Genomic DNA, 14,585 nt, shown 5'->3' on the forward strand with positions numbered 1-14,585 from the left:
AGGTGTTTTGGACTCCACCTCCCATGATGCTTTGCCAGCATTATGGGTGTAAGAGCATTATGGGGGATGTAGTCCACAACATCTGGAGTGTCGAAGGTTGCCTATCCCTGGACTAGGGTTCATAAACAAAGTGATTTAATTCCTAAACTGCAGAAAATTGAGCAGTGAGGCTGCAGGTGCATGTTCTATACACCAAAACTGCTTCATTAAGCTAAAGTGGTTTTGGTGACAAAAGTGTTGGAGCAGCCTAGATATCTCAACAGTAGCACCACTTGTGGAGCAGCATGGGAAAAATGCTAAATTACTGGTTGTATCCACGGTAGAACATAAAAAATAATATGCAAGAATATAAAAAAGTATGTGTACATTTGCATGAACTTATAGAGAACAAACAAGAGACATAAAAATAACAAAACAGCCACAATGTGTACCAGCATAGTCTTTATTGAATCACACACTCTTATTAATATAGAAAGGGATCGTATTTACCCCAGATCGATGGCACTGTGGTGGGACAATGTCATACCCCTATACGCATCAGAATATCTATTTACTTTTATTTGTGTGATTGTGAAAGTTCGACAAAACAAAATACACAGAATGTGTTAAGAAATTTCCACGGGATCCCCCGGCATTAAGAACATTTGGCAAACTCTTTGTATAGCTTCTAATATTGGCAAATAGCACAAGTTTTATATCCGCAAATGTTACACTAGGGATTATTTAAATGGAATGATTCGAGTAGAAAGAACATTCCCTGCTCGATTTTAGAACTGTTGCAGAAACCCCCAGGTGTTAACCCGTAACATGATTGTGAAGTCCCTCACTGTCTGCTATGAATCCGTATGGAGCACTTCATATTACTCTGCAGGAGCGTGAGGGATGTGATATTGCATAAATAAATGTATGGGTGTCTTTAAAACAATACTTAACGATATGAGAGCCTTTGTGTTTTATAAGGATTTATAGCACTGTGGTGCCATCTATAGTTAGCTCATGGTTTTAACATATAAACTGACATCAGGATAAAAATTAACAGTTGTGTCCCAGGGAAGTCTGGGTCCTAAAGTGATAGATGCAATTCGGCATGGCCAAATCACGCACAATGGAAAATATATTATGTGCCAATAATGAACTTTGACCACTGGAAAATCCTCCAGTATGTATCAAACCCTGTAGAAAAAACCCAGAGGGACTGCTTCTTTGCACCATAACTACTACAAAGAGCTCTTCAATAATCAGCAGTTGTTATGGCACTTGTTGTGTTCCTTTTGCCCCCTACTTTTTCCATGGGAGCCCTGCACAGCCCACCCAGCATCGACATTTAGACATAAACTAAACATGCAAAGGGGAATTTTTATAAAATTTGTCAGCATATAAACCCATAAAGAATGAAGAACGTTCTATGCAGGTCCCAGTTTTTTTTTTTACCATGTCCTTACTACATAGCTCTCATTGTTAGTTACGGTAATAATGTTACGTGTTGTCAGTCAGTTCATGTTTGATTTTCCTTTGGCGGGAACGATAGTTTGGAGAGTAAAGCAAAAAACAGACAAACCGGGAGCCGGTCTCAGTGAGTATTTCTTTAAAAGAGGCCATGTTGCTTCTTCATGTTCTGCTGCTTCCATTTGGGCAGTTGGTAAAAATTGGCTTTTGGCATTCCCATAATCTTGCCAAAATCTTCATCAGATAAGTAGAACTGCCGTAGCAAAGGGATAGAAAGGTGCATTAGTACCCAATGCTATTGATGCTAATTAGGCACAAAATACCCAATATTATCAAAGCTTATTTGGTACATGAATATACCCATATTTATTGATGCTAATTTTGGTGTCGTTATATACGTTTTGCCACCTGCCCTTTAACTCCCCCTGAGCATCTTACCTCCTTTTTAGAGGGGTCCACTCCTTCAGGAAGTTCTTCAGTGGTCTTGTTAAGCAGCAGGGTCTTATCAAACCATTGTTGACCATTGTTTGCTGTCGCTGGTGCTGGCGCTGGCTCTGTGTATTGGTTCTGTGGTTCACTGCCATTGGTCTGTGCAAGATTACCGTTGCTGTATTGCTGGTTCCCGTTAGTGGTCCCTACAGGGGGGGGTGGTGTGGCATTTCTGTAATTCTGGGGCGCTGCGGGGGCGCTGGTTTTGTTCAGGTTTGTGTTTTGTAAATCCTATAGAAAGATACTTTGGTTTATTATGGACAAAAATGAATACATTGAGTTCTACAATAAGCTGGGAGTGTCATTTTATACCGATCACGCCACGCGTCCTTGGCTGCACACTGAATGGATCCACACAATGGCTGCAGAGTAGTTTAGATAAGTTTTTACTGTATCTGTCTATTGATATATATCTTAAATGTCATAATGAATAGAACCAAGGTTGTTGCCAGACCAGTATCTGGCATTGAAATATCCAGTTTGACAAAAAGGCATTGTTTTAATGTGTTGATGATTTATGATAATACAGTATTATAAACCATGAACACATTATTGTAGAGCGTATTGTAGTAGTTATGGTACAACATCTAATTTTCTGCGGTTTATAGATAAGAACAGGTTCTATAAGTAAAACATGGAAAATAAACAACAAAAGAAAGTGTAAGAGACACCATTTTCTCTAAGTATGTGTCTGCATTTAGTTTATATCTTCAATTACAAAAGGAAGCTATATGATTGGCATATCAGACATCCAACTGGTAAACTAACACAACCCCCGTCCACCCCAAATAAACTCACCACATTTATCTGTGAAATAGCAGAGACATCTCCCAGATTCTTCTTCATGTCTTCATACGACAAGTCAGACTAGGACGAAATAGAGAATTTAGACAAATTTTGTGCAACTATCATTATTAATATTATTGGCATTTCTAAAACGCTAACTTATTCCACATGGCTTAACAATAAAAGGGGGGTATTTAATAACAAATGAGACAAATGGTTACAAATTGTGACAGGAACAATAGGTTGACGATGACCCTGCTCAAAGAAGCTTACAGTCTAGAGCTGGTGAGGTGGAAAAACGAAAAAGGAAGGGCCGCACGGGGATAGTAAACTCGGGGTGGGACAGTGACAGATTTGGAAGGTCAGAGTGAAGTGGAAAATTGACCCACTAATTAAGTTGAGAGAGTAATGACAGTTACCCCAGAAGGCCATAGGCTTTTCTAAAGAGGCATGTTAAGGGACTTCTTAAAGGATTGAAAAAAAATTGAGAGTCTGATAGGTGGAGGCAGGCTGTTAAGGCCATAGCAATGTAGCTTCCAGGAAAAAGTCCCGTAAGCGCAAGTTAGCAGTATGAGAAGATCAGCAGGCAGGAGAAGGTAGGGGAGTGGCGTAGCGGGGGTATATCTATGAATTTGAAAAGAAATGTAGCACGGGTAGAGTTGTTGACTGCTTTGTAGGTTAGATATTGAATTGAATGTTACAGGGACCCAATGTAATCATTGGCAGAGAGGGTAGGTGTGAGAGGAGCGACAGGAGAGAAAAGTCAGTCTGGTGGCAGCATTTTTTTTTTACAGACGTCAGCGGGGCAATACGGTTTCTAGGGAGAGTTACCATAATCAATGCCAGAGATTACTAGAGCACGGACAAGCCCCTTAGCAGCATCTTGTGTAAGAAAGGGCGGACGTGGCAATGTTTTTAAGGTGGAATCAGCAGGATACGGCAACACACTGGATATGAGGCGTAAAGGTGAGGCCACAATCAAAGATAACACCAAGACAACGAGCTTGCAAGGACGGGCTGATGTAGATACCATCAACTTGCAGGGAGGGCGACAATAGTGAATTAGTTAATAAGGAGGAAATATATGAAGCACAAACTTGGTTAAGGAGGTTAAGGAGCTCAGGGTTGCATTTAGTTTTTGCTAATAGATAATATTATTACCCAACTCAATGGCACTCGGTTTATGGACCTTGGAGATGACTACACTGGGATTAAACAGAAAGTTTAACAGGTAATAAACCTACATAAGACGCACATAGCTGTACCCTTTGCCAATTCTGTTTTGCTGCCCTTTATATTTATTTAAAAAGTAATACATTCAACATGTAATATGTTCGAAAAGACAAGATGTTTTTTCATATTCAATGTGGCAAATCTTATCATTTACACTTTTAATAAGTTAGTAATATTTAATAGTTTAGTGTGTACAGCTAACAAACATAATAAATATAGCACTGATATAACAAAGGTGTCCGTTACACGTATTGCCTTATAATCTTGGCTTACACTCCATTTGTGAGAGTCCCAGGCATCGAACCAGCCAGTGAAGGTGGGGGGCTCATGTCCCTGTTTCACAGTTATAATGGGGGTAGCTTGGTCCCTGCCAGCTGGGTGGGATTTCAAATACTCCTTTGCAGAGGTGAGTGACTCTTGCTTTTCATAGTCATTGGCTGATCTACCGATCCACAAGAAGAGCTGAAACAACAGTATTAGATATGATCTGTCAGATAACCGGTTATTATATCATAAGAGACATCATTAACCCCTTAAGGACACAACTTCTGGAATAAAAGGGAATCATGACATGTCACACATGTCATGTGTCCTTAAGGGGCTAAGGGGTTCATACAGAGTATAATTCACTTATATTTGAGATATAACTCATAAATTGCCATGGCATAAGCTTTCATGTGTTCTTCTACTGACTGAGTGGTTTATCCTATGTACAAAGGTGGACATATCTTTGCTCAGTACACCTTGAACACTGGAATAGGATGAGAATAATAAGTATTCAGAAATACTATGGGGCAGACATATTTTCTGTATGATCTACGGTACCTGCTTCTATTGTTTTGAGTTACAGGTTAGGACATGTTCCTACCCCCCAAAGTCCCACCAAGCTTAAGTCAAGAATTAAAGCAGCAGTCAAGATGGCTATCCTGGGGTAGCTATAGACTATACACAAGGCCCCCAGGGTATTTTGGTTTTATATTCTGTTGTGATATTTGAGTTGATTACACACACAGTCTCAGGGTCAAATCACAAACCACAGTCTCGGGCTCAAACCACAGTCTCGGGATTATTCACTAGAGTCCAAATGGCAAATTTCTGGATAAGATACATAAGCTGTGATTATATATCTGTTGGAGAAATGTTTTTTCTGATCAAGTATTTTGGCCTAAATTTTACTATTCACATTTTTATTTGCTGCAATAGAGTTTAGTGAAAACCTCTGTTTGTCGGATTCACACCTGTTTGTGTATGAAAATGTGATTTAATGTGTTAAGCGGATCGTCTACCTCTGGGTCTACTGTCCATGTGCAAATGCATTGCTTACACTTACAATGTCACCTGTAATTCAATAGATATCCCTTTTGGTTTTCCAGAAGTCTTTGTACCCATCTAGCTATCTCTGTGATAAGCCTACATCAACGCCCACACCAAGTAACGTACACCTAGATAATCTATCCATGAAGTGTGCTAAGCTTCCTTGAATCCCTTATGTGATCCTGGATAAGGTGTATTGAAAAACAAGATCACAATGATCTAATTTACATTAAATGTGAAAGTATTGTCTAGGAGTCCGTATTATTCAATTTCATGACTACATACTAGTTGCTGGCAGAGATGCTTGGCTGATACCCAATACATATCCTAAATTTCCAAAAAGCTGTAGAGTCTATAGTATAGCAGACATTTATTATACTACAACTTTCTCTACTGGTTGACTAAGGGTTTGACTGTGACTCAATGCTTACTAAGGTAACTACTCAAACTGCCTAGGGAGATTTTGTCTTCCTTCAGGTGATAGGAGGACCTATCATTTGGGTTGTCTCCTGGTCTTAACCAATAAAAAAAGATTTATTTAATTTTGAAACAAACATATCTTTGAGTTGTAATCGGTTAAGGGGAGTTGGGGGGCATCATTACGCACTGACCTCTTCCCAAGTGTCCAGTAACATTACATCATCCTCATCAAGGTCACTTTGAGCGAAATCAACCACTTCTGTCATGATGAAGCGACCAGTCTGATTGGAGCACTCAAAGAGTCGTGGTTTGTAACGCACAACGCTTTCCTGGAATCTGAAATAAAAACAAAACAAACACACAAACAAAACAATTAATATGGTAGAAGAAGGTCAACTAGCTCATCAAATTATATCTATTAATGAAACAGACCTATTTCGGTAAATTAGAAATGTCTTCTTCGAATTTAAACATGGTTTTAATGCTAAACCTCCAGATTGCCAGAAGTCAAAGAAAGTACCGTATTAATTTTGTGTATAATTCAGAATTGTCTGGTAGCAGATTTTAGGAACAGAGCTGTCATTTGTACATTTGTCAACTGGAAGGGCACTGTGTTAGTAAGTTCTCCAAGACTAGTGGTAAGTGGTATGCATTTTAGTTAATGAGTTCTTGCACCATTTAATAGTAAATTGGGACGTAAATGGTCATAAAAATCACACAGGTACTTAAATCAGGACATACTATGGTGTAATAAAATCACAGCTGTCTTATTTCTACATAATTTGCTGAATAGATTGATTGTCTAATAAGAGATAAGAGAAGGAACATGAAAAGCTAACACAAGGAAAATCATTGATAAGGAAATGTATCAAATTGTATAGAAACATCTATCTTTCCTTTTCATGTGTCTGTCTAATTATCTACAGGGCCGGAGTTTCTCTCTTTGCTGCCACAAGGCCAGTTTCCTCAATACACGCCCGCAGTCCCTTCATTTATACATGTTTATTAAAGCACATGTGTTATAGTAATTTTATACTCAGCTTGATATCAGCATGTATCAAATATTAAAATAATACACATATGCTAATATATACATACACACATGCATGATACTCTCCCAAAATGCAAAAGTATTCATTTTTGTAATCAAGACGTTTGCCTTTGTGAAGACCTACGCACAATCACACACATACACACTGACCCATGCAGACACATACACACTGCCCCATGCAGACACACTCACATTAGTCTATGCAGACACTTACACTGACCCATGCAGAGACTCACACTGACCCATGCAGAAACGCACACACTGACCCATGCAGAAACGCACACACTGACCCATGCAGAAACGCACACACTGACCCACGCAGACACACTCACACTGACCCGCGCAGACACACACACTGACCCATGCAGATACACTCACACTGACCCATGCAGATACACTCACACTGACCCATGCAGATACACTCACACTGACCCATGCAGATACACTCACACTGACCTTGGTGGGCACGGGTGACTAGCCACTGGGCTAGGTAGGGCAGGCTGCTGGCCTGGCATGTTCCTTGCTGGAATGAAGGGGGGGAAATGGCAGAGTAGAGTAGAGAAGGGCATTTGCCCCCGTCTGCCACCCATACATGTGAGGAGTAGAAGGTCACACTGGGGTTATGGCAGCAATTTGAACAGTGGCTCAGCAGTCCACAGGGAAGGAGAATAAGCAGGTCTGTAGTCTTTTTCTGGCACTAGCTGGCCACTGCACACACTGCTACAGCGACCAGCTCCCTCAACATGGGAATGGGCTGGCTATAAGGGAAATATTTTATATCCCCACCGGCCGTGTTACCCCTCTCATGATTATCGATATGTCTGTCTGCATATATTACAAAGGGGGAAAAGATGAAACACAGAGAATTTAGGGAAAAGATAACCAGTAATCAATATGAAGATAAAGCTAAAATATAAATCATAACAGTTCGATCAACATCACATATTTATGTCATTGCATTTCTATATATTTTACTTCTTTCACAGTATTCATATATTTGAGAATTTTCTACTCGTATACACTTGTAACTAATCTGCATTTATACATGCGCAGTACAAACCACTCCAAGGGTGTTAATGCAGATACAGAGTTACATTTATTTCTGGCTTTCCAACAAGCACAAATAGTATTTTACTTTACTCTTTCATCTTTAGTGATCAGATGCTCTGACTACATTTTGGGTAAATGACACTGTATTTCTTAACCTTTTGTCGCTGGAATAAGGAACTTTCCCTCCGAGGGCCACCCAGAATTCAGCCGGTTCCTGACCCTCCAGAATGGTTTGTTTGTCCTGTTTGGAGATAACATCTGCCACGTTCTTCGCCATCTCTCGTTCATCTCCGCTGCAGCCCTATGGATCATTAACAATTGTTAAAAAATATTGTTAGCGATTTTCACTGCAATAAAATCACAAGTAGCACGGAGATCTCAGTGTACAGGGAGTTAAATAATAAGGTATAAGGCAACAGGCCAAAAGCAAAATAAAAAATATCAGGGTACGACTGCAGCCTTGAAGTGTAGGGGAGTAGTTGTCACCTGGCTTTTTAACAACGTTCCTCAAAGTTTCCCTCTACTGTCCATGTGTCTGTAGCCTGACTGTATATCTCGTTCATTCCCATCTTTCTTCTACCCTCCGTAGTCTAAACGGACTATCTAGCCATTTATCGTCTTTCCTCCAATGGACCCTCTTTAATTGTAATATTGGACTGTCTGACTCTATGACTTCCCAGTTCTCTCAGTTGTTCTCCAATCTGTTGGTATATCTCCTTGACTCTGCTCTTTGCCTCTTTTCTCCATTCTGCCTCTCACATTCCTTAAACCTCATCCAGTCTCTGTGCCATGGCTCCTCAATCGATGGCTATGCCCAACTGAGTTTGCAGTAATTTTTTCAATTGTCTACATTTTTCTCAAAAAAACATTGCCATGAATGTATGACCTTGTGAGTTGCTTAAAAGATGCACATTGGGCTGTTAATAGATTAAACAGTTTTATTACCTTTCCACACCATAAATAGCAAACTAAATCAGTTTTTAAGACAAAGACATCATTGGAGTTAAGAGACGCTGCTCTAGCTGGAACTTCCGTGGCCTTGGTGTTAAATTCATCCGTTCCTCTGACTTGGAACAATCGAATTGGTGGTTCCGGCTCAGTCTTCTCAGCTCGACTAGTTCCTCCCTAATTCATTCAAAGAATAAACATGACACTTTGATCAGTCTATCATCTAAGAAACCGCGTTGTATTTGCAACATTATATAGCACCTCAAAAACTGCATATACTATTGTTTTGACAATTGTTAATACGGAGAGAAGTGAAAGTTTAAAACATCTTTTTATGGACTATTCAAGATTTGTTTTAGAAAAGAGATCACATAGTATTCTTCATTATCAAATGATATTTAATCTATACATGGTTGGGAGCAGTTACATATATCATTTAATCACTGTACTGATGTATATTGATAAGGGAAAAATAAAACGAAGATTTGGAAAGATTTATTAATGAGAGCTAATGAAAGAAAAATGTAAAAAAACATCTTATCCTAAATGTCTATTAGGGTACATTAGTACAATGTTTTAGTTGCCTAGTTTGTTTGTTGGTGTTTTCGTTACTTTCCCTAGTAAGCGGGTTTGTCTATTATATCATAGTGGTTGTAGAATTTGACGTGTAACTTTGTAACTGGTTATGGGGAGAACAAAAAATGTAGGAGGTCAGGAAACAACCTGACTTGTCTTTTATTTCATGACATTTATATCTAAAATTCTTATTTAACCTTTCTAAGACACCTGATGTTACGCAGCACTGATAAATACAAACACAATATCTCTCGTCTCATGTTAATGTCCATTTTAGTTTGTATATCATTTAGGTAAGACTTAGAAATGGGGCACTTAGGAAGATAATGTGGGGAGTGTTAAACAGAATGATTTAAATAGAAAGACTTACTAGTCTCCCTAAAGAGGGATTATAAAGGCAGAATAGGGTTCGGAGTACTTGGAGGGGTGGTGGAATCACAGAAGATGACTAACCAGGGCCTCCACAGAAGATGACTAACCAGGGCCACCACAGAAGATGACTAACCAGGGCCACCACAGAAGATGACTAACCAGGGCCTCCACAGAAGATGACTAACCAGGGCCACCACAGAAGATGACTAACCAGGGCCACCACAGAAGATGACTAACCAGGGCCTCCACAGAAGATGACTAACCAGGGCCACCACAGAAGATGACTAACCAGGGCCACCACAGAAGATGACTAACCAGGGCCACCACAGAAGATGACTAACCAGGGCCTCCACAGAAGATGACTAACCAGGGCCACCACAGAAGATGACTAACCAGGGCCACCACAGAAGATGACTAACCAGGGCCACCACAGAAGATGACTAACCAGGGCCACCACAGAAGATGACTAACCAGGGCCTCCACAGAAGATGACTAACCAGGGCCACCACAGAAGATGACTAACCAGGGCCACCACAGAAGATGACTAACCAGGGCCTCCACAGAAGATGACTAACCAGGGCCACCACAGAAGATGACTAACCAGGGCCACCACAGAAGATGACTAACCAGGGCCACCACAGAAGATGACTAACCAGGGCCACCACAGAAGATGACTAACCAGGGCCACCACAGAAGATGACTAACCAGGGCCTCCACAGAAGATGACTAACCAGGGCCACCACAGAAGATGACTAACCAGGGCCTCCACAGAAGATGACTAACCAGGGCCACCACAGAAGATGACTAACCAGGGCCTCCACAGAAGATGACTAACCAGGGCCACCACAGAAGATGACTAACCAGGGCCACCACAGAAGATGACTAACCAGGGCCACCACAGAAGATGACTAACCAGGGCCTCCACAGAAGATGACTAACCAGGGCCTCCACAGAAGATGACTAACCAGGGCCACCACAGAAGATGACTAACCAGGGCCACCACAGAAGATGACTAACCAGGGCAACCACAGAAGATGACTAACCAGGGTCACCACAGACAAAGTTAATATGACATGAACGAGTGGACTGCAGTAAACATTCTGTGCATCCCTAACACTATGTCAGTAATAGTCACAATCATGAGGGCATTGTAAGAATATTACCTCGTATATAATCATCTTTCCCTTGAAGATGGCTTGGAAATGTTTAGGTTCTTTCCCCATGGTCACTCGGATTTGGACTGGCTGGTCTTGGTACTTGCGATCCAGTTCTACGGCATGGAAGGCACACGCCGTGATTTCATCTTGAGATGCGTGACGTCCCTGCAACACATGGCGACTTGTTCAGAATACCACTAAATAGCCAATATGGCACTGGATGAATTAGTTGCTAACTTTACACATTTCAGAAAGCGTGTACAAAAGTGGAGAATACGGTTCTTGTTAGCGTCCCTGTCACTTGTAGGGCCCTCTGTTTTTTGTGAATATCTACCAGGGTGATTTGTGCACTTATATTTTGGTGGCTGGATCCCCCTTCTTCAGACCGCTATGCTTCTTCGGCTCCCGGTGGCTCCAGCCGCCAAAAGCAACCATCACTACTGAGCTCTTAGGTATGTGCCACAAGAAACCCCCTCCCTAGTTTGGAAGGACGGCTTATGGAATAAGGAATGTACCCCAGGAGCAGTTCCATTCATTACCTCGGATGAATGATTAGAGGCACCAAAGCTGCTATTAGTTTACACATAGCTCAGTTCACCGTTTAAAGGGTTATGCCAAACAAAAGCACTGTGAATGCTGACATAGGTTGTCTATCTTAAGTATACTATGCTTACTGACATTGAACAGTTGTAACATTAGCAGCCCAGAACGCTTGTTAAACCCCTGACAGCAACGTGAAACACTGCACATACAGAATCCAAGCACCATGACCACTTCAATTCACTGAAGTGGTGATGGTGCTTGGTGTAACCACTTAATGAATTCAGCTATATGCAATAATCGGCAGAGCCATTGCCCTGCGAGGAGAGAGAGCTCAGTCCAAGTTCTCTCTAAGACAGGACTTCCAAAATACATTCTGCCACCTGCAGACGAATGGTGTGAGGCTGCAGCCTGTATTTTAGTGGCTCTCTGCCCCCATTGCCAGTCCTCCCACGTTCCAGAGCTGAGAGTAGGCTCAGGGTAATGAATCCACTACCAACTTTGCAATCAATACAGTAACCTTTCCAGGTATAGTGATATCTTGCAATTACTAAGAAGCGGGATGACTTGGGAGTCCAAATAAAATCTCATTACATTGTTAAAAACTTTTTTGTAACAAGGGTCACTTATAAAAATATATATAAAACTTGCATATGAGACAGGACTTACGAGCCACATGTAAAGGAAGTAATTGGGTTTCCCAGCCTTCATGTATGTATACAGCACCAAGTAACAATCTCCTCCATAGAATCGTCCAAATGTTTTAGGCTCGACCTCTTTCAATTCTAGATTTTCAATCCTCCAGACCTATCCAGTAGATAAACGCCACGTATTGATTAATCTCATCTAAATCTAAAACTCGAATAACGTTAGATGGCATGCAACGGATTCTAAAATGTGACTTACAATAGACATATTTTCAATTCATTCAAATGATTAGCACACGTTACTTGACTTTTTATCCATTTAACATTTTTCAGCTAACTTAAATGGACAGTGATTAATCAAATCATTTTAAATTTTTCTGAAAGGTCTGCTAACATGTCTAATATCCCCAAGCTTTTATATGAGCAACTTACGACAAAATTTTTTTAGCACCAGGAGAAAATGTAGTTCGTATTATTTTTGTAGACACAGCAGATATGGTTTTTTGAGACTTGTTCTACCAATCTTCCCTAATACGTCCCTTACCCTTTGTATCACTATACCCCACTCACTCCCTCTAGCATGTAAGCTCATTGAGCAGGGCCCTCCACCCATTGTACAGCGCTACGGAACTTGTTGGCGCTATATAAATATAACAATAATAATAATAATAATGTATCTCATAAACAGTGATGGCAAGGACTAACTCAACTCTCATTCAGGACATGTGAGGACTTCCTGCAAAAAATACTTTATGCATCAGTTTGGGGGTGTAGTATGTGTGTCAGATTAACACAGGTTTTTGTGCAAGTCTTTAAAAAAAGCTATAAAAGTTTAGGTTACTTTACTGAGCCTATAACAGGTTATTGTTTACTCACTTCAACCTTCCCAGAGGCGTCATCTACCATCCTCTGCTCAGCCGCTAGCTCAGGATGGGCATAGAGTTCATTGATGTCAAACTTCTTTTGTTCTACTTTGGCTGTAAAATAATATCCCAAGCAGAGATACCATAAAAATACGGTGAATTAAAAGTCTGTTTAAAAGGTATTGCAAAAAAAAAAAAAAATTGTGATGGCGTGACATATTAAATAAAATGTGTTAACAATGTATTTAATAGCAAAAAGTGAAACTTGCGCAAATGGTCACATATTCTCTCGGCACAAATCCTGCAGACATACAGGAAAAAGGCTAATCTGAGCAATAAAATACTGAAACTGCCATTTATTGGGATATTTTAGACATTTTAGTTGCAAAATATGCCAAATCTACATTTTTATCTTTCTGTGGAAAGTCTGTCAGATCAAATAAAAACAAGTGAAAATTAGCATTTTGGTTTTTTTTTTCATTTTTTTTTGCGGGGGGCAAAACGGTGACTATGAAGTATTTTCCTGTGTTTCACTTTTGAATTGGATGGAACATTTGGAAAATAAACATTTGGAAAAAAAATGCTTGCACTACATCTAAACTTATACATTTCGGAAGAACGGCCAAAGATCCCTTGATGGAACTACACGGGCATCGTGATTTTCAATGCATTTATGATTATTTTATTTATATATAGAAAACCTTGGTAGGGGATTCTAAGCACCTTAACAACTAAAACTAAACAAACCGTTTATTGTAGTGGTTATGGTGATATATCTGGGTGCTATCTTATGGCCTTCTGTCAAAAATTTCCTCCCAGCACCCAAACCTTGACAATTGTGCAGCTGAATAAATAATTCATTTGGTTTTACAGTACACAGTAGGAAATTTTACAACCGAATTAGTAACACTGCTGAATATCATTATTTATCGTAAGTTTTCACCCCAACAAAATAAAGGTACGATCCTGTGAGTGGGAGGTTAAGAATTGCTTTCATAGTTGAGCATTTATGTGAATCAGTTGGAAATTCATTGCATTTTAGCCGAAAACTACCATTAAAAAAGTGCATTTGCGTTTTTGGAAATCTCGAAGAACAACTTGGTCAAATGAAATGTCCAGCATAACACCCAAGTTGTAGAAGGCTAACATGAAGCCTCAACCTTGACCCAACAGAATAAACCCATTGTCCCCATGAATGGTCAGATAAGAAAGCACATATTACAGCTAATAAAAAAAAAGTAAAGTGTCTCACCAATTTTACCAATGTTGTACGTTTTCCCAATGCCCTGTGTTTCATCAACATCTCTCCAGTTCTGGAAAAGCTGTTTGAACATAGAGGACTCAGCACCGTCATTCATTACCTCCACGTTGGTGGTAGCTGGATATCCTTTGGCTTGTATGAAACCCTTAAGAAAGAAGATGTAAAAATTACTGAGCCTTTATATTACAGTTTTTTTTTTTGTTAAAGGACGTCTGTTATCAAATTTCCATTTTTAAAAGTTTTTATGTATGAGCACCTGAGAACTCTGTGCTTAAAGCACCTAAGATATAAACTCTGTCCTAGTCAACTTGGTTTCCCTGGATGAAGTTGCAAGGATCCTAGTAGTATATATCTTCTCATTTAGTATGTGTTTCCCCAACACTGGTTCTGACCATTGTGTTGTGATCTATTGAAGGAGCTTTTGCTCTCATG

At 40.0% G+C, this 14,585-nt stretch overlaps 1 protein-coding gene across 1 annotated transcript in view; it reads right to left on the minus strand.

Moving 5' to 3' along the window:
* Window positions 1-428: 428 nt before the first annotated feature.
* The window catches only part of VILL (villin like), a 55,035-nt gene continuing 40,878 nt past the window's right edge, over window positions 429-14,585 (minus strand). The window contains exons 10-20 of the mRNA XM_063452730.1: window positions 14,145-14,298; window positions 12,906-13,006; window positions 12,052-12,189; window positions 10,849-11,007; window positions 8,735-8,914; window positions 7,945-8,090; window positions 5,880-6,024; window positions 4,228-4,416; window positions 2,734-2,802; window positions 1,885-2,166; window positions 429-1,699 (exon numbers count right to left, since the gene is read on the minus strand). Coding sequence (XP_063308800.1) covers window positions 1,586-1,699; window positions 1,885-2,166; window positions 2,734-2,802; window positions 4,228-4,416; window positions 5,880-6,024; window positions 7,945-8,090; window positions 8,735-8,914; window positions 10,849-11,007; window positions 12,052-12,189; window positions 12,906-13,006; window positions 14,145-14,298 — 1,677 coding nt within the window. The 3' untranslated portion in view covers window positions 429-1,585. The remainder of the gene's footprint in view (window positions 1,700-1,884; window positions 2,167-2,733; window positions 2,803-4,227; window positions 4,417-5,879; window positions 6,025-7,944; window positions 8,091-8,734; window positions 8,915-10,848; window positions 11,008-12,051; window positions 12,190-12,905; window positions 13,007-14,144; window positions 14,299-14,585) is intronic.

The sequence above is a fragment of the Pelobates fuscus genome, chromosome 4 (assembly GCF_036172605.1).
Source record: "Pelobates fuscus isolate aPelFus1 chromosome 4, aPelFus1.pri, whole genome shotgun sequence".
NCBI classification, from domain to species: Eukaryota; Metazoa; Chordata; class Amphibia; order Anura; family Pelobatidae; genus Pelobates; species Pelobates fuscus.